This window comes from Pseudophryne corroboree, chromosome 1, assembly GCF_028390025.1.
Source record: "Pseudophryne corroboree isolate aPseCor3 chromosome 1, aPseCor3.hap2, whole genome shotgun sequence".
Taxonomy (NCBI): Eukaryota; Metazoa; Chordata; class Amphibia; order Anura; family Myobatrachidae; genus Pseudophryne; species Pseudophryne corroboree.
The window spans coordinates 229,225,985-229,241,290 of NC_086444.1; the positions used below are offsets into that span (position 1 = coordinate 229,225,985).

The 15,306-nt window shown below is 45.9% G+C and overlaps 1 protein-coding gene across 1 annotated transcript in view; it reads left to right on the top strand.

The window, feature by feature from the left end:
* The window catches only part of WDR36 (WD repeat domain 36), a 260,444-nt gene that overhangs the window by 66,690 nt on the left and 178,448 nt on the right, over positions 1-15,306 (top strand). Inside the window, exons 4-5 of the mRNA XM_063964112.1 lie at positions 4,491-4,608; positions 5,264-5,396. Coding sequence (XP_063820182.1) covers positions 4,491-4,608; positions 5,264-5,396 — 251 coding nt within the window. The remainder of the gene's footprint in view (positions 1-4,490; positions 4,609-5,263; positions 5,397-15,306) is intronic.

Consider the following 15,306-nt stretch of genomic DNA (forward strand, 5'->3'; position numbering starts at 1 on the left):
TGATTTAAAAAGACAATAGCTTAACGTTCTTACCTTCTGGAACCGGATTCCACCAGCATCCCTACAAACCAAGCGAAGCAGACGCTTATCTGGTCAGCACTACCGTATCCCCAACCACAAACACGGATACAGGGGATACTACCTTTTCCGCCCTTTGCTGACGGATAAAGTCTGCCTGGTTTCGCTTGACTGCGGATATGAGGTGGACTGGACGAGATCCCCAATTGATAAAGCCTATTCTTTACCTTATAACATTCACTATATATTTGTACCAGACTCAGTACGCAATTGGCGTACGAGATGCCGTAATGGTACGCACTTAGCGTAGCAGACGCTAGGCCGTGGTCGAGACGCACGAGCGGCACGTTCGCTCACGGCTTACGCTTGGTATCGAGCACGCTATAGGCGGCCCGAGTATCATAATGCTACGCTATTAGCGTAGCGGACGCTGTACCGCGAGAGCGGGATACGGGCGGCGCTGACGCTCACTGATCTACACACAGACAATTTTGTAACAACACATTGTAAGGCTATGCTTATACTGTAAACCTTAGTACTGTAATATTACCACAATGTAACGCTGATTAACCTTTATGATATGAAAGCTGTTTGAGCGACTGAGACGCTCAGAAACCCTTTATACTAACTAGTGAAACACACACTCCTTGCTAAGGTTCCAACACCTTTACTGACGATATTGAGTACGTAAAAAGGGGAAAACAGATACAGTTCATACACTACAGACCTGACATTAATACCTAAACACAATAACTAAGCAGAAATACAAACATTAGCAAACGATTGCAAATACAAATAAACGGAAAGAGGATAAATGGCAAACACTTATAAGTTAGCTACAAAAGAACAATTGCATACATACAGAGTAACGAAATGGCCACAGAGAAAAACTTACACACGTGGGAATGATCGCTAGCGCAGTCCTGGACCAGGGACACAGCCTTCAGCGTGAAAACCTTGCAGAGTCTTGTGTGACCAAGCCTATTGCAAGCTATATTTATTTACTAACTCAAGACATACTACAATAGATACTGTGTGCTCTCTTTCCATTGGTTAGGGGGTGGGACATGTACTGCACCGGGGATCATTGGTTAGTTCAAGAAGTGGGCGATGGCTAGGACTTGTTAGTATTCTAAATTCCTCTTTGTCTGATTATATTGAGGAAAGCTTTTGTTTTGGATCTTCCAAACAAACTCTGTCTCTGGGCTTTGTTCACCCCACTGTCCCCTCCTTCAGTTGAGACAATTGACAACTCAGCCCTCATTATTCTGGAGAGAAACCTGGTTCTATTCATAAACAAAGGTGTAAGCCCTCTTCATAGAATCTCAAAGCTTAGTGTAAATAAGGCTATTGTAATCAGTCTGTGGGAAAGAAATGACTGAATTCCATTCACCTACCCTGCACTTATGTGTAATTTATTCGGAATACAATTAATCTTATTTTCTACTTCTGTGCATAACTATGCGTAAGAACATGTGAATCCCTCCCAACTATCATAGGCACAACACCCCTTCAATACCCCACAGCTGGACACCAAACACTACCCTCCAACCTTTGTCTGAGCCCTCCCAGCATGCAAAGAGGAATCTCTCTGTCCAAGAAGTTTTAAACTTACCATACTTGCTGACATTGTTAAGGGGAATATTAACTATAATATATTATTACGCTATTTGGGTTAAATATGTCACGAACAAGTCGCACGCTACAAGCTCACAAACTCCGCCGTATTTACACATCCCATGCGCACGAGACGCTGGAGCGTCCCTTACAAAATCTGCGGGGATGTGTACGCACGGGGGACCAGGCGACGAGCAGCATGCGCACACATTAGGGGTTAATACAAGGCATATGAATCATGATATTTTTCGACTCTGACACTGCCCTTCCTGGGAATGATACGCGATACGGAAGTACAGAGGGTTTTTCTACCGGTGGAGAAAGCGCTGGTGATCCAATCAGTGGTCCGGGAACTCCTGAAACCGGCTAGGGTATCGGTTCATCAGTGTATTCGTCTTCTGGGGAAGATGGTTGCCTCCTACAAGGCTCTTCAGTACGGAAGGTTCCATGCGAGGTTCTTCCAACTGGATCTCCTGGACAAATGGTCGGGATCACACCTTCACATGCACCAGTGGATACACATGTCGCCGAAAGCCAGACTTTCGCTCCTCTGGTGGCTACAAACGTTTCACCTTCACGAAGGCTGCAGGTTCGGGATTCTGAATTGGATCCTCCTAACCATGGTTGCAAACCTCAGAGGTTAGGGAGCAGTCACCCAAAGGGAAAAACTTCTAAGGAAGGGGGTCCAGTCAGGAATCTCTCCTTCCAATAAACGTTCTGGAACTGAGGGCCATTTACAACGGCCTTCTACAAGCAGCACATCTTCTGCAAGATCAAGCCATTCAGGTTCAGTCGAACAACGTCACAGCGGTGTCCTACATAAACAGACAGGGCGGAACGAAGAGCAAAGCTGCGATGTCAGAGGTAACAAGAATCCTCCTCTGGGCAGAAAAGCAAGCAGTGGCGCTGTCAGCAATCTTTATTCCGGGAGTGAACAACTGGGAAGCGGACTTCCTCAGCAGACACGATCTTCATCCAGGAGAATGGGGCCTCCATCCGGAGGTGTTCGCAGAGGTGACAAGCCAATAGGTGGTATCTCTGATAGACATGATGGCCTCTCGCCTCAACAAGAAGCTTCGGAGGTACTGTTCCAGGTTGAGAGACCTGCACGCAGTGGCGGTGGATGCACTAGTCACTCCATGGGCGTTCCAGTCGGTGTATGTGTTCCCTCCACTTCCGCTCATCCCAAAGGTTCTCAAGCTCATAAAAAGAAGAAGAGTTCAGGCGATCCTCATTGCTCCGGACTGGCCAAGACGGGCTTGGTACGTGGATCTTCTAGAATTACTGCTGGAGGATCCGAGGCCGCTTCCTCTTCGCGAGGACCTTCTCCAAAAGGGGCCGTTCGCCTATCAAGACTTACCACAGCTACGTTTGACGGCATGGAGGTTGAACACCAGATCTTGGCTCGGAAAGGCATTCCGAAAAAGGTCATTCCTACCCTTATACAGGCTAGGAAGGGAGTAACGTCAAAGCATAACCATCGAATTTGGAATAAGTATGTGTCTTAGTGTGAATCCAAGAAGTTTCTTGTGGTGGAGTTTCTTGGACGGTTTCTCCTCTTTCTGCAAGCAGGTGTGGATATAGGGCTACGCTTGGGCTCCATAAAGATCCAGATTTTGGCCTTGTCCATTTTCTTCCAGAAACATTTGGCTGCTCTTCCTGAGATTCAGACATTCTTGAAAGGGGTTCTGCATATTCAACCACCCTTTGTGCCTCCAACGGCACCTTGGGATCTAAATGTGGTGCTGCAGTTCCTGCAATCGGATTGGTTCCTTTGCAGGACGTGGACGTCAAGTTTCTTACTTGGAAGGCAGTCACTCTGTTGGCATTGGCGTCTGTTCGACGCATGTCGGAATTGGGGGCATTGTCCTGTAAGAGTCCCTATCTAATTTTCCATGAGGATAGAGCTGAGCTCAGAACGCTTCAGCAATTTCTTCCAAAGGTTGTGTCAGCCTTTCATATTAATCAACCTATTGTGGTGCCAGTGGCTACTGACTCCTCAATTACCTCAAAGTCCTTGGATGTTGTGAGGGCTTTGAAAATCTATGTGAAGAGAACTTCTTGTCACAGGACGCTCTGTTTGTCCTTTATGATCCCAGCAAGGTAGGGTGTCCTGCTTCTAAGCAGACAATTTGTCACTGGATCAGTTTCCCTATCCAGCATGCTTATTCTACGGCAGGCTTGCCGTGTCCAAAATCTGCTAAGGCCCACTCTACCCGTAAAGTGGGTTCTTCCAACTTTGTAGTGCTTACATGTCCTGGGGGGGGGGGGGTTGTTGTTACTGAACTAGATTAATAAAATGTTGCTATACAGATATGTCCCCATACATCTTTACTGCGTTCCCGGCACTTGTCACACACCAGCAAAGTAACACAGGGGGAAGCGGTATTATGTGCTCTGATACTACTTCACCCCATAGCGGCTATATCTAATAAATCTCCTCCTGAGTTTCTGAATTTCTTCATGAAGTGCAACAATGTAGCAGATGCAGCTTTTATCCATTACTAGTTCCGTTGTGCTCCATATGCAGGCTCAGTCACACACAATATACAAGTGTCATATATCAAATTAATCAGCACAGTCTGCCCGTGCATCTTAGTTGTATTGAATTGTGACTAAAACGTATTTTCTGCAAAAAATGATGCCTGATGTTAGCAGAGTTGGACGCCGGGTATCTCCCGCTGCATGGCGTATGGAGGCTAGATGTATGAGGATGCATCTGTAGTTTTGTCTACTCTTATAGTGTACTTTAAAGGGTTATTAGCTTGGTCTGTTTATACACACCAGTTTTTCAGGGGAAATGTAGAGGTATTAAGCAGAGGTTATTTGCTCATATACTTGCCGTGCTTTTTCAGGTAATTCAGACATACAGAGGACATGAGGCTGAAATTCATCTGGTGCTGCCGTTTGGGGATCATGTAATATCTGTGGATACCAATAATATTGTCATTGTTTGGGACGTCCAATCAGAAGGTAAGATTAAAACTGTTTGCCGATATATGCAGGCACTGCGCAGTTTGTGAGATACCAGTTTTTCTTCATCCACTCTGCTGAAAGTAGTTTTGGTTAATCTTGTCCTGTTGGAGAAAGGCGTTTTTATAAATACAGGTTGAGTATCCCATATCCAAATATTCCGAAATACAGAATATTCCGAAATACGGACTTTTTTGAGCGAGAGTGAGATAGTGAAACCTTTGTTTTTTGATGACTCAGTGTTCACAAACTTTGTTTAATACACAAAGTTATTAAAAATATTGTATTAAATGACCTTCAGGATGTGTGTATAAGGTGTATGTGAAACATAAATGAATTGTGTGAATGTAGACACACTTTGTTTAATGTACAAAGTTATAGAAAATATTGGCTAAAATGACCTTCAGGCTGTGTGTATAAGGTGTATATGAAACATAAATGCATTCTGTGCTTAGACTTAGGTCCCATCACCATAATATCTCATTATGGTATGCAATTATTCCAAAATACGGAAAAATCCGATATCCAAAACACCTGGTCCCAAGCATTTTGGATAAGGTATACTCAACCTTTAATACAAATTTGTTTTCAGTCTGACCATGTCAGATTTAGATAAGAGTATATTGAGCGTCTCTTTGTTTCTTTGTCCCTACAGAGGAATATTTGCAGTTGACCTTTGACAAAATGAATTTTACCATCTCTGCATTAATGCATCCAAGCACCTACCTGAATAAAGTTTTCTTGGGAAGCCAGCAAGGGACGCTTCAGTTGTGGAATGTTAAATCCAAGTAAGCAAACCATAGCACAATAACAGGCTTGGATGATTATGTCAGTCATGTAGTAAATTTGCCTCACATCAAGGTACTTGGCAAAAAAACAAACCGCATTACCCGATCCACGCACTGAAAGGGGTCCCATGTTTACACATGGGACCCCTTTCCCTGAATGCCGGGACCCCACGTGACTCCTGTTACAGAGGGTCCCCTCAGCCAATCAGGGAGCGCCACGTCGTGGCACTCTCCTGATTGGCTGTGCGCGTCTGAGCTGTCAGATGGCACATCGCACAGCCGCTGCATTATCTTCAATGGTGGGAACTTTGCGGTCAGCGGTGAGGTTACTCGCGGTCTGCCGCTGACCGCGAGTAAGTGGCCGACAAAAACACCTGGCCCATCTAGGAGTGGCACTGCAGTGTCAGACAGGATGGCACTTCAAAAAAATTGTCCCCAAACAGCACGTGACATGATGCAAAGAAAAATTAAAGAAAAAAGAGGTGCAAGATGGAATTGTCCTTGGGCCCTCCCACCCACCCCTATGTTGTATAAACAGGACATGCACACTTTAACGAACCCATCATTTCAGCGACAGGGTCTGCCACACGACTGTGACTGAAATGACTGGTTGGTTTGGGCCCCCACCAAAAAAAGAAGCAATCAATCTCTCCTTGCACAAACTGGCTCTACAGAGGCAAGATGTCCACCTCATCATCATCCTCCGATTCCTCACCCCTTTCACTGTGTACATCCCCCTCCTCACAGATTATTAATTTGTCCCCACTGGAATCCACCATCTCAGGTCCCTGTGTACTTTGTGGAGGCAATTGCTGCTGGTGAATGTCTCCACGGAGGAATTGATTATAATTCATTTTGATGAACATCATCTTCTCCACATTTTCTGGAAGTAACCTCGTACGCCGATTGCTGACAAGGTGAGCGGCTGCACTAAACACTCTTTCGGAGTACACACTGGAGGGAGGGCAACTTAGGTGGAATAAAGCCAGTTTGTGCAAGGGCCTCCAAATTGCCTCTTTTTCCTGCCAGTATACGTACGGACTGTCTGACGTGCCTACTTGGATGCGGTCACTCATATAATCCTCCACCATTCTTTCAATGGTGAGAGAATCATATGAAGTGACAGTAGACGACATGTCAGTAATCGTTGGCAGGTCCTTCAGTCCGGACCAGATGTCAGCACTCGCTCCAGACTGCCCTGCATCCCCGCCAGCGGGTGGGCTCGGAATTCTTAGCCTTTTCCTCGCACCCCCAGTTGCGGGAGAATGTGAAGGAGGAGATGTTGACGGGTCACGTTCCGCTTGACTTGACAATTTTCTCACCAGCAGGTCTTTGAACCTCTGCAGACTTGTGTCTGCCAGAAAGAGAGAAACAACGTAGGTTTTAAATCTAGGATCGAGCACGGTGGCCAAAATGTAGTGCTCTGATTTCAACAGATTGACCACCCGTGAATCCTGGTTAAGCGAATTAAGGGCTCCATCCACAAGTCCCACATGCCTAGCGGAATCGCTCTGTTTTAGCTCCTCCTTCAATGTCTCCAGCTTCTTCTGCAAAAGCCTGATGAGGGGAATGACCTGACTCAGGCTGGCAGTGTCTGAACTGACTTCACGTGTGGCAATTTCAAAGGGTTGCAGAACCTTGCACAACGTTGAAATCATTCTCCACTGCGCTTGAGTCAGGTGCATTCCCCCTCTTTTGCCTATATTGTGGGCAGATGTATAGGCTTGAATGGCCTTTTGCTGCTTCTCCATCCTCTGAAGCATATGGAGGGTTGAATCCCACCTCGTTACCACCTCTTGCTTCAGATGATGGCAGGGCAGGTTCAGGACTGTTTGGTGGTGCTCCAGTCTTCTGTATACGGTGGCTGAACGCTGAAAGTGGCCCGCAATTCTTCGGGCCACCGACAGCATCTCTTGCACGCCCCTGTCGTTTTTAAAATAATTCTGCACTACCAAATTCAATGTATGTGCAAAACATAGGACGCGCTGGAATTTGCCCAGATGTAATGCACGCACAATATTGCTGGCGTTGTCCGATGTCACAAATCCCCAGGAGAGTCCAATTGGGGTAAGCCATACTGCGATGATCTTCCTCAGTTTCCGTAAGAGGTTGTCAGCTGTGTCCCTCTTCTGGAAAGCGGTGATACAAAGCGTAGCCTGCCTAGGAACGAGTTGGCGTTTGCGAGATGCTGCTACTGGTGACGCCGCTGCTGTTCTTGCTGCGGGAGGCAATACATCTACCCAGTGGGCTGTCACAGTCATATAGTCCTGAGTCTGCCCTGCTCCACTTGTCCACATGTCCGTGGTTAAGTGGACACTGGGTACAACTGCATTTTTTAGGAAACTGGTGAGTCTTTTTCTGAGGTCTGCGTACATTTCCGGTATCTCCTGCCTAGGGAAATGGAACCTAGATGGTATTTGGTACTGGGGACACAGTACCTCAATCAAGTCTCTAGTTGCCTCTGAATTAACGGTGGATACCGGAACCACGTTTCTCACCGCCCAGGCTGCCAAGGCCTGAGTTATCTGCTTTGCAGCAGGATGACTGTTGTGATATTTCATCTTCCTCGCAAACGACTGTTGGACAGTCAATTGCTTACTGGAAGTAGTACAAGTGGTCTTCCGACTTCCCCTCTGGGATGACGATCGACTCCCAGCAGCTACAACAGCAGCGCCAGCAGCAGTAGGCGTTACACTCAAGGATGCATCGGAGGAATCCCAGGCAGGAGAGGACTCGTCAGACTTGCCAGTGACATGGCCTGCAGGACTATTGGCTTTCCTGGGTAAGGAAGAAAGTGACACTGAGGGAGTTGGTGGTGTGGTTTGCAGGAACTTGGTTACAAGAGGAAGGGATTTAGTGGTCAGTGGACTGCTTCCGCTGTCACCCAAAGTTTTTGAACTTGTCACTGACTTATGATGAATGCGCTGCAGGTGACGTATAAGGGAGGATGTTCCGAGGTGGTTAACGTCCTTACCTCTACTTATTACAGCTTGACAAAGGCAACACACGGCTTGACACCTGTTGTTCGCATTTGTGTTGAAATAATTTCACACCGAAGAGCTGATTTTTTTTTGTATTTTGACCAGGCATGTCAATGGCTATATTCGTCCCATGGACAACAGGTGTCTCCCCGGGTGCCTGACTTAAACAAACCACCTCACCATCAGAATCCTCCTTGTCAATTTCCTCCCCAGCGCCAGCAACACCCATATCATCCTGGTGTACTTCAACAGTGACATCTTCAATTTGACTATCAGGAACTGGACTGCGGGTGCTCCTTCCAGCACTTGCAGGGGGCGTGCAAATGGTGGAAGGCGCAAGCTCTTCCCGTCCAGTGTTGGGAAGGTCAGGCATCGCAACCGACACAATTGGACTCTCCTTGGGTGTTTGTGATTTAGAAGAACGCACAGTTCTTTGCTGTGCTTTTGCCAGCTTAAGTCTTTTCATTTTTCTAGCGAGAGGATGAGTGCTTCCATCCTCATGTGAAGCTGAACCACTAGCCATGAACATAGGCCAGGGCCTCAGCCGTTCCTTGCCACTCAGTGTCGTAAATGGCATATTGGCAAGTTTACGCTTCTCCTCAGACGCTTTTAATTTTGATTTTTGGGTCATTTTACTTAACTTTTGTTTTTTGGATTTTACATGCTCTCTACTATGACATTGGGCATCGGCCTTGGCAGACGACGTTGATGGCATTTCATAGTCTCGGCCATGACTTGTGGCAGCAGCTTCAGCACGAGGTGAAAGTGGATCTTGATCTTTCCCTATTTTAACCTCCACATTTTTGTTCTCCATTTTTTAATGTGTGGAATTATATGCCAGTATCAATAGCAATGGCCTACTACTATATATACTGCGCACAACTTAAATGCACCACAGGTATAGAATGTAGATGGATAGTATACTTAATGACGACACAGAGGTAGGTACAGCAGTGGCCTTCCGTACCGTACTGCTATATATAATATACTGGTGGTCACTGTGTCAGCAAACTGCAAAACTAAAATGCACCACAGGTATAGAATGTAGATGGATAGTATACTTAATGACGACACAGAGGTAGGTACAGCAGTGGCCTTCCGTCCCGTACTGCTATATATAATATACTGGTGGTCACTGTGTCAGCAAACTGCAAAACTAAAATGCACCACAGGTATAGAATGTAGATGGATAGTATACTTAATGAAGACAAAGAGGTAGGTACAGCAGTGGCCTTCCGTACCGTACTGCTATATATAGTATACTGGTGGTCACTGTGTCGGCAAACTGCAAAACTAAAATGCACTACAGGTATAGAATGTAGATGGATAGTACACTTAATGATGACACAGAGGTAGGTACAGCAGTGGCCTTCCGTACCGTACTGCTATATATAGTATACTGGTGGTCACTGTGTCAGCAAACTGCAAAACTAAAATGCACCACAGGTATAGAATGTAGATGGATAGTATACTTAATGACGACACAGAGGTAGGTACAGCATTGGTCTTCCGTACCATACTGGTGGTCACTGGTCAGCAAAACTCTGCACTGTACTCCTCCTATATAATATTAATTATACTGGTGGTCCCCAGTCCCCACAATAAAGCAGCACACTGAGCACAGATATGGAGTGTTTTTCAGGCACACAACGTATACTGGTGGTCACTGTCAGCAAAACTCTGCACTGTACTCCTACTATATAATACAGCTGCTCCCCAGTCCCCACAATTAAGCAGTGTGAGCACAGATATATGCAGCACACTGAGCACAGATATTGAGCGTTATTTTTCAGGCAGAGAACGGATAACTGGTGGTCACTGATCAGCAAAACTCTGCACTGTACTCCTATATTATACAGCTGCTCCCCAGTCCTCCCCACAATTAAGCAATAATGCACAATCAAGTTCAACATAAACGGAGAGGACGCCAGCCACGTCCTCTCCCTAACATTTCCAATGCACGAGTGAAAATGGCGGCGACGCGAGGCTGCTTATATAGAATCCGAATCTCGCGAGAATCCGACAGCGGGATGATGACGTTCGGGCGCGCTCGGGTTACCCGAGCCATACGGGAGAATCCAAGTATGGCTCGGACCGGTGTAAAAAGGGTGAAGTTCGGGGGGGTTTCGGTTTCCGAGAAACCGAACGCGCTCATCACTTATATAGATGCTTATAAGATGCTGTCTTTTTTATATATATATATATATATATATATATATATTTCCAGATATGGTCGCACTCTCACCAAACCAATAGAACAACGACTGGGGTGACTCCCGAGAGGTCCAGTACAAAGTCCAGACTCCAAAATATAGAAAACCAATATAGAGGGGCACTCACCAGATATTTGCATTTAAAACAAGCATTGACTTTTAATGCATACTCATCATCAGGAAAATGCAGCAGATACAGCATACACAGCAGGTTACATCTGTTCATATGCACCAACATTGATGTTGGTGCATATGAACAGATGTAACCTGCTGTGTATGCTGTATCTGCTGCATTTTCCTGATGATGATCCTGAGGGATCGAAACGTCGATATACAATTGAATCATTCGTTTGAAACATTATTCTGATGAGTATGCATTAAAAGTCAATGCTTGTTTTAAATGCAAATATCTGGTGAGTGCCCCTCTATATTGGTTTTATATATACAGGTTGAGTCTCCCTTATCCAAAATGCTTGGGACCAGAGGTACTTTGGATATCGGATTTTTCCGTATTTTGGAATAATTGCATACCATAGTGAGATATCATGGTGATGGGACCTAAATCTAAGCACAGAATGCATTTATGTTACATATACACCTTATACATACAGCCTGAAGGTCATTTTAGCCAATATTTTTTATAACTTTGTGCATTAAACAAAGTGTGTCTACATTCACACAATTCATTTATGTTTCATATACACCTTATACACACAGCCTGAAGGTCATTTAATACAATATTTTTAATAACTTTGTGTATTAAACAAAGTTTGTGTACATTGAGACATCAAAAAACAAAGGTTTCACTATCTCACTCAAAAAAGTCTGTATTTCGGAATATTCCGTATTTCGGAATATATGGATATGGGATACTCAACCTGTGTGTGTGTGTATATATATATATATATATATATATATATATATATATATATATAAAACATGCCCAAAGAGACATTAGTCTACTGGGTTCTAGAGTCAACGCTATGTCGATTTCTGCTAGAAGTGTCCTGTGGAACATGTAATGGACAGGTGATGCCGACTAAAAGAGGCATATGGAAGGTTTACCTTACAAGGCTGAGGAATTGTGTGGAGAAGGGCTCTCGGACCTGGTATCCACAGCTATAGCTGGTAATTCTGATCTTTTGCCTTATATTCCCTCACAGCCTAAGAAAGCACGACATTATCAAATGCAGTCCTTTCGGTCGCAGAATAACAAGAAAGTACGAGGAGCGTCCTTTCTTACCAGAGGTAAGGGTACAGGGCACAGCTAGTACCCAGGAACAGAAGTCCTCACCGGCCTCATCCGCTAAGGGATCTCCGCTAAGGGAGTCCGCCCCAGTGGGAGCACGTCTTCGACTCTTCAGCCACATCTGAGTTCACTCACAGGTGGTTCCCTGGGCAATAAAAAATTGTTTCTCAGGGTTACAAGCAGGAATTCGAAAGGTGCCTCCTCGACGGTTTTTCCTTATCGGACCTACCGGCTTCCCCCCCAGGTAGGGAGATAATATTAAATACAATTCACACATTGTATCTCCAACAGGTGGTGCTCAAGGTTCCCCTCCTGCAACAAGGAAGGCGATATGACTCAACCTTGGCTGTAGTCCCGAAACCGTACAGTTTGGTCAGACCTATATTTAAAATTAAAATCTCTGAACCTATACGGGAAAAGGTTCAAATTTAAAGTGGAATCGCCCAGAGCGATCATCGCCAGCCTGGAAGGCTAAACATAAATGCTGCATACCTTCATGTTCCCATTTATCCAATTGCGGTACAGGATTGCCATGACCAATTTCAGGGTAATTGGCGGAAATAATGGTGCTCCTACGCAAGCAAGGAGTCACAGTTGTACCACACTTGGACGATCTCCTAATAAGGGCGAGATCAAAAGAGCAGTTGTTGAACAGCGTGTCACTTTTGCTGAAGGTGTCACAGCAACACGGCTGGATTCTCACAGTTGGTTCCTATAACTCGTCTGCCCTTCTTGGGTATGATTCTGGATACAGTCCAGAAATGGGTTTACCTTCAGATAGAGAAGGCCCAGGAACTCATGACTCTAGTCAGGGACCTATTGAAACCAAGACAGGTGTCAGTGCATCACGGCACTCGAGTCCTGGGAAAAACATTCCCTTCAGCAGGTTCCATGCGAGGACTTTCCAATGGGACCTACTGGACAAGTGGTCCGGGTCACATCTACAGATTCATCAGTTGATCACCCTATCCCCCAGGGCCAGTGTATCTCTCCTGTGGTGGCTGCAGAGTGCTCACCTTCTAGAGGGCCGCAGATTCGGCATTCAGGACTAGATCCTGGTGACCACGGACGCGAGCCTCCGAGGTTGGGGAGCAGTCACAAAGGGAAGAAAGTTCCAAGGTCTTTGGTCAAGTCAAGAGACTTGTCTTCACATCAACATATTGGAACTAAGGGTCATATACAACGCCCTACGTCAAGCGGAGACCTTTCTTCGCGACCAACCGGTTCTGATCCAGTCAGACAACGTCACCGCAGTAGCTTATGTAAACCGCCAAGGCGGCACAAGGAGCAGAGTGGAGATGGCGAAAGCCACCAGAATTCTTCGCTGGGCGGAGAATCATGTAAGAGCACTGTCAACAGTGTTCATTCCGGAAGTGAACTACTGGGAAGTAGACTTCCTTACCAGACATACGACATACTTCCTTACCATACGTCCTGGAGAGTGGAGACTTCATCAGGAAGTCTTTGCACAGATTGCAGTTCGGTGGGGACTGCCACAGATAGACAGGATGGCGTCCCGCCTCAACAAAAAGCTGCAGAGTTATTGCGCCTGGTCAAGAGACCCTCAGGCAGTAGCGGTAGACGCCCTAGTGACACTGGGTGTTCCAGTCAGTCTATGTATTTCCTCCTCTTCCTCTCATACCCAAGGGTTGAGAATAATAAGAAAAAGGAGGAGTGAGAACAATCCTCATTGTTCCAGATTGGCCACGAAGGATCTGGTATCCGGATCTGCAGGAAATGCTTACAGAAAATCCGTGGCCTCTTCCTCTAAGGCAGGACCTGTTGCAACAGGGCCCATGTCTGTTCCAAGACTTACCGCGGCTGCGTTTGTTGGCATGGCGGTTGAACGCCGGATCCTAGTGGATAAAGGCATTCTGGATGAGGTCATTCCTACGCTGATAAAGGCAAGGAAGGACGTGACATCTTAACATTATCACCGTATATCCTACGCTGATAAAGGCTAGGAAGGACGTGACATCTTAACATTATCACCGTATATGGCGAAAATGTGTTTCTTGGTGTGAGGCCAGGAATGCTCCTACGGAAGAATTCCATCTGGGTCGTTTCCTTCACTTCCTACAAACTGGAGTGAATTTGGCCCTAAAACTTAGGCTCCATTAAGGTTCAGATTTCGTCCCTATCCATTTTCTTTCAAAAAGAGTTGGCTTCTCTACCAGAAGTTCAGACGTTTGTAAAAGGAGTGCTGCGTATGCAGCCTCCTTTTGTGCCTCCGGTGGCACCTTGGTATCTTAACGTGGTGTTAAGTTTCCTAAAGTCTCACTGGTTTGAACCACTTAAAACGGCGGAGTTAAAATATCTCACGTGGAAGGTGGTCATGTTATTAGCCTTGGCTTCGGCTAGACGTGTGTCAGAATTAGCGGCTTTGTCACATAAAAGCCCCTATCTGGTTTTCCATATGGATAGAGCAGAATTGCGGACCCATTCGCAATTTCTGCCGAAAGTGGTATCATCATTTCATATGAATCAACCTATTGTGGTGCCTGTGGCTACATGTGACTTGGAGGATTCCGAGTTACTTGATGTGGTCAGGGCTTTGAAAATTTACGTGGCCAGAACGGCTAGAGTCAGGAAAACTGAAGCGCTGTTTGTCCTGTATGCATCCAACAAGATTGGTGCTCCTGCTTCAAAGCAAACTATTGCTCGCTGGATTTGTAACCCGATTCAGCAAGCGCATTCTACGGCTGGATTGCCGTTACCAAAATCGGTCAAGGCCCATTCCACTAGGAAGGTGGGCTCTTCTTGGGCGGCTGCCCGGGGGGTCTCGACACTACAGCTGTGTCGAGCTGCTACTTGGTCGGGTTCAAACACTTTTGCAAAATTCTATAGGTTTGATACCCTGGCTGAGGAGGACCTCATGTTTGGTCAATCGGTGCTGCAGAGTCATCCGCACTCTCCCGCCCGTTTGGGAGCTTTGGTATAATCCCCATGGTCTTTACGGAGTCCCCAGCATCCTCTAGGACGTTAGCGAAAATAAGATTTTACTTACCGGCAAATCTATTTTTTCGTAGTCCGTAGAGGATGCTGGGCGCCCGTCCCAAGTGCGGACGACTTCTGCAATACTTGTATATAGTTATTGCTTCAATAAGGGTTACGTTATAGTTGCATCGGTCTTGCACTGATGATATGTTGTTTTCATACTGTTAACTGGGTAGTTATCACAAGTTATACGGTGTGGCTGGTATGAATCTTGCCCTTGGATTAACAAAATCCTGTCCTTGTACTGTCCATCTCCTCTGGGCACAGTTTCTCTAACTGAGGTCTGGAGGAGGGGCATAGAGGGAGGAGCCAGTGCACACCAGGAACTAAATTCTTTCTTAAAGTGCCCATGTCTCCTGCGGAGCCCGTCTATCCCCATGGTCCTTACGGAGTCCCCAGCATCCTCTACGGTCTACGAGAAATAGATTTACCGGTAAGTAAAAGCTTATTTTTTTGTACCGTCCAAAAAG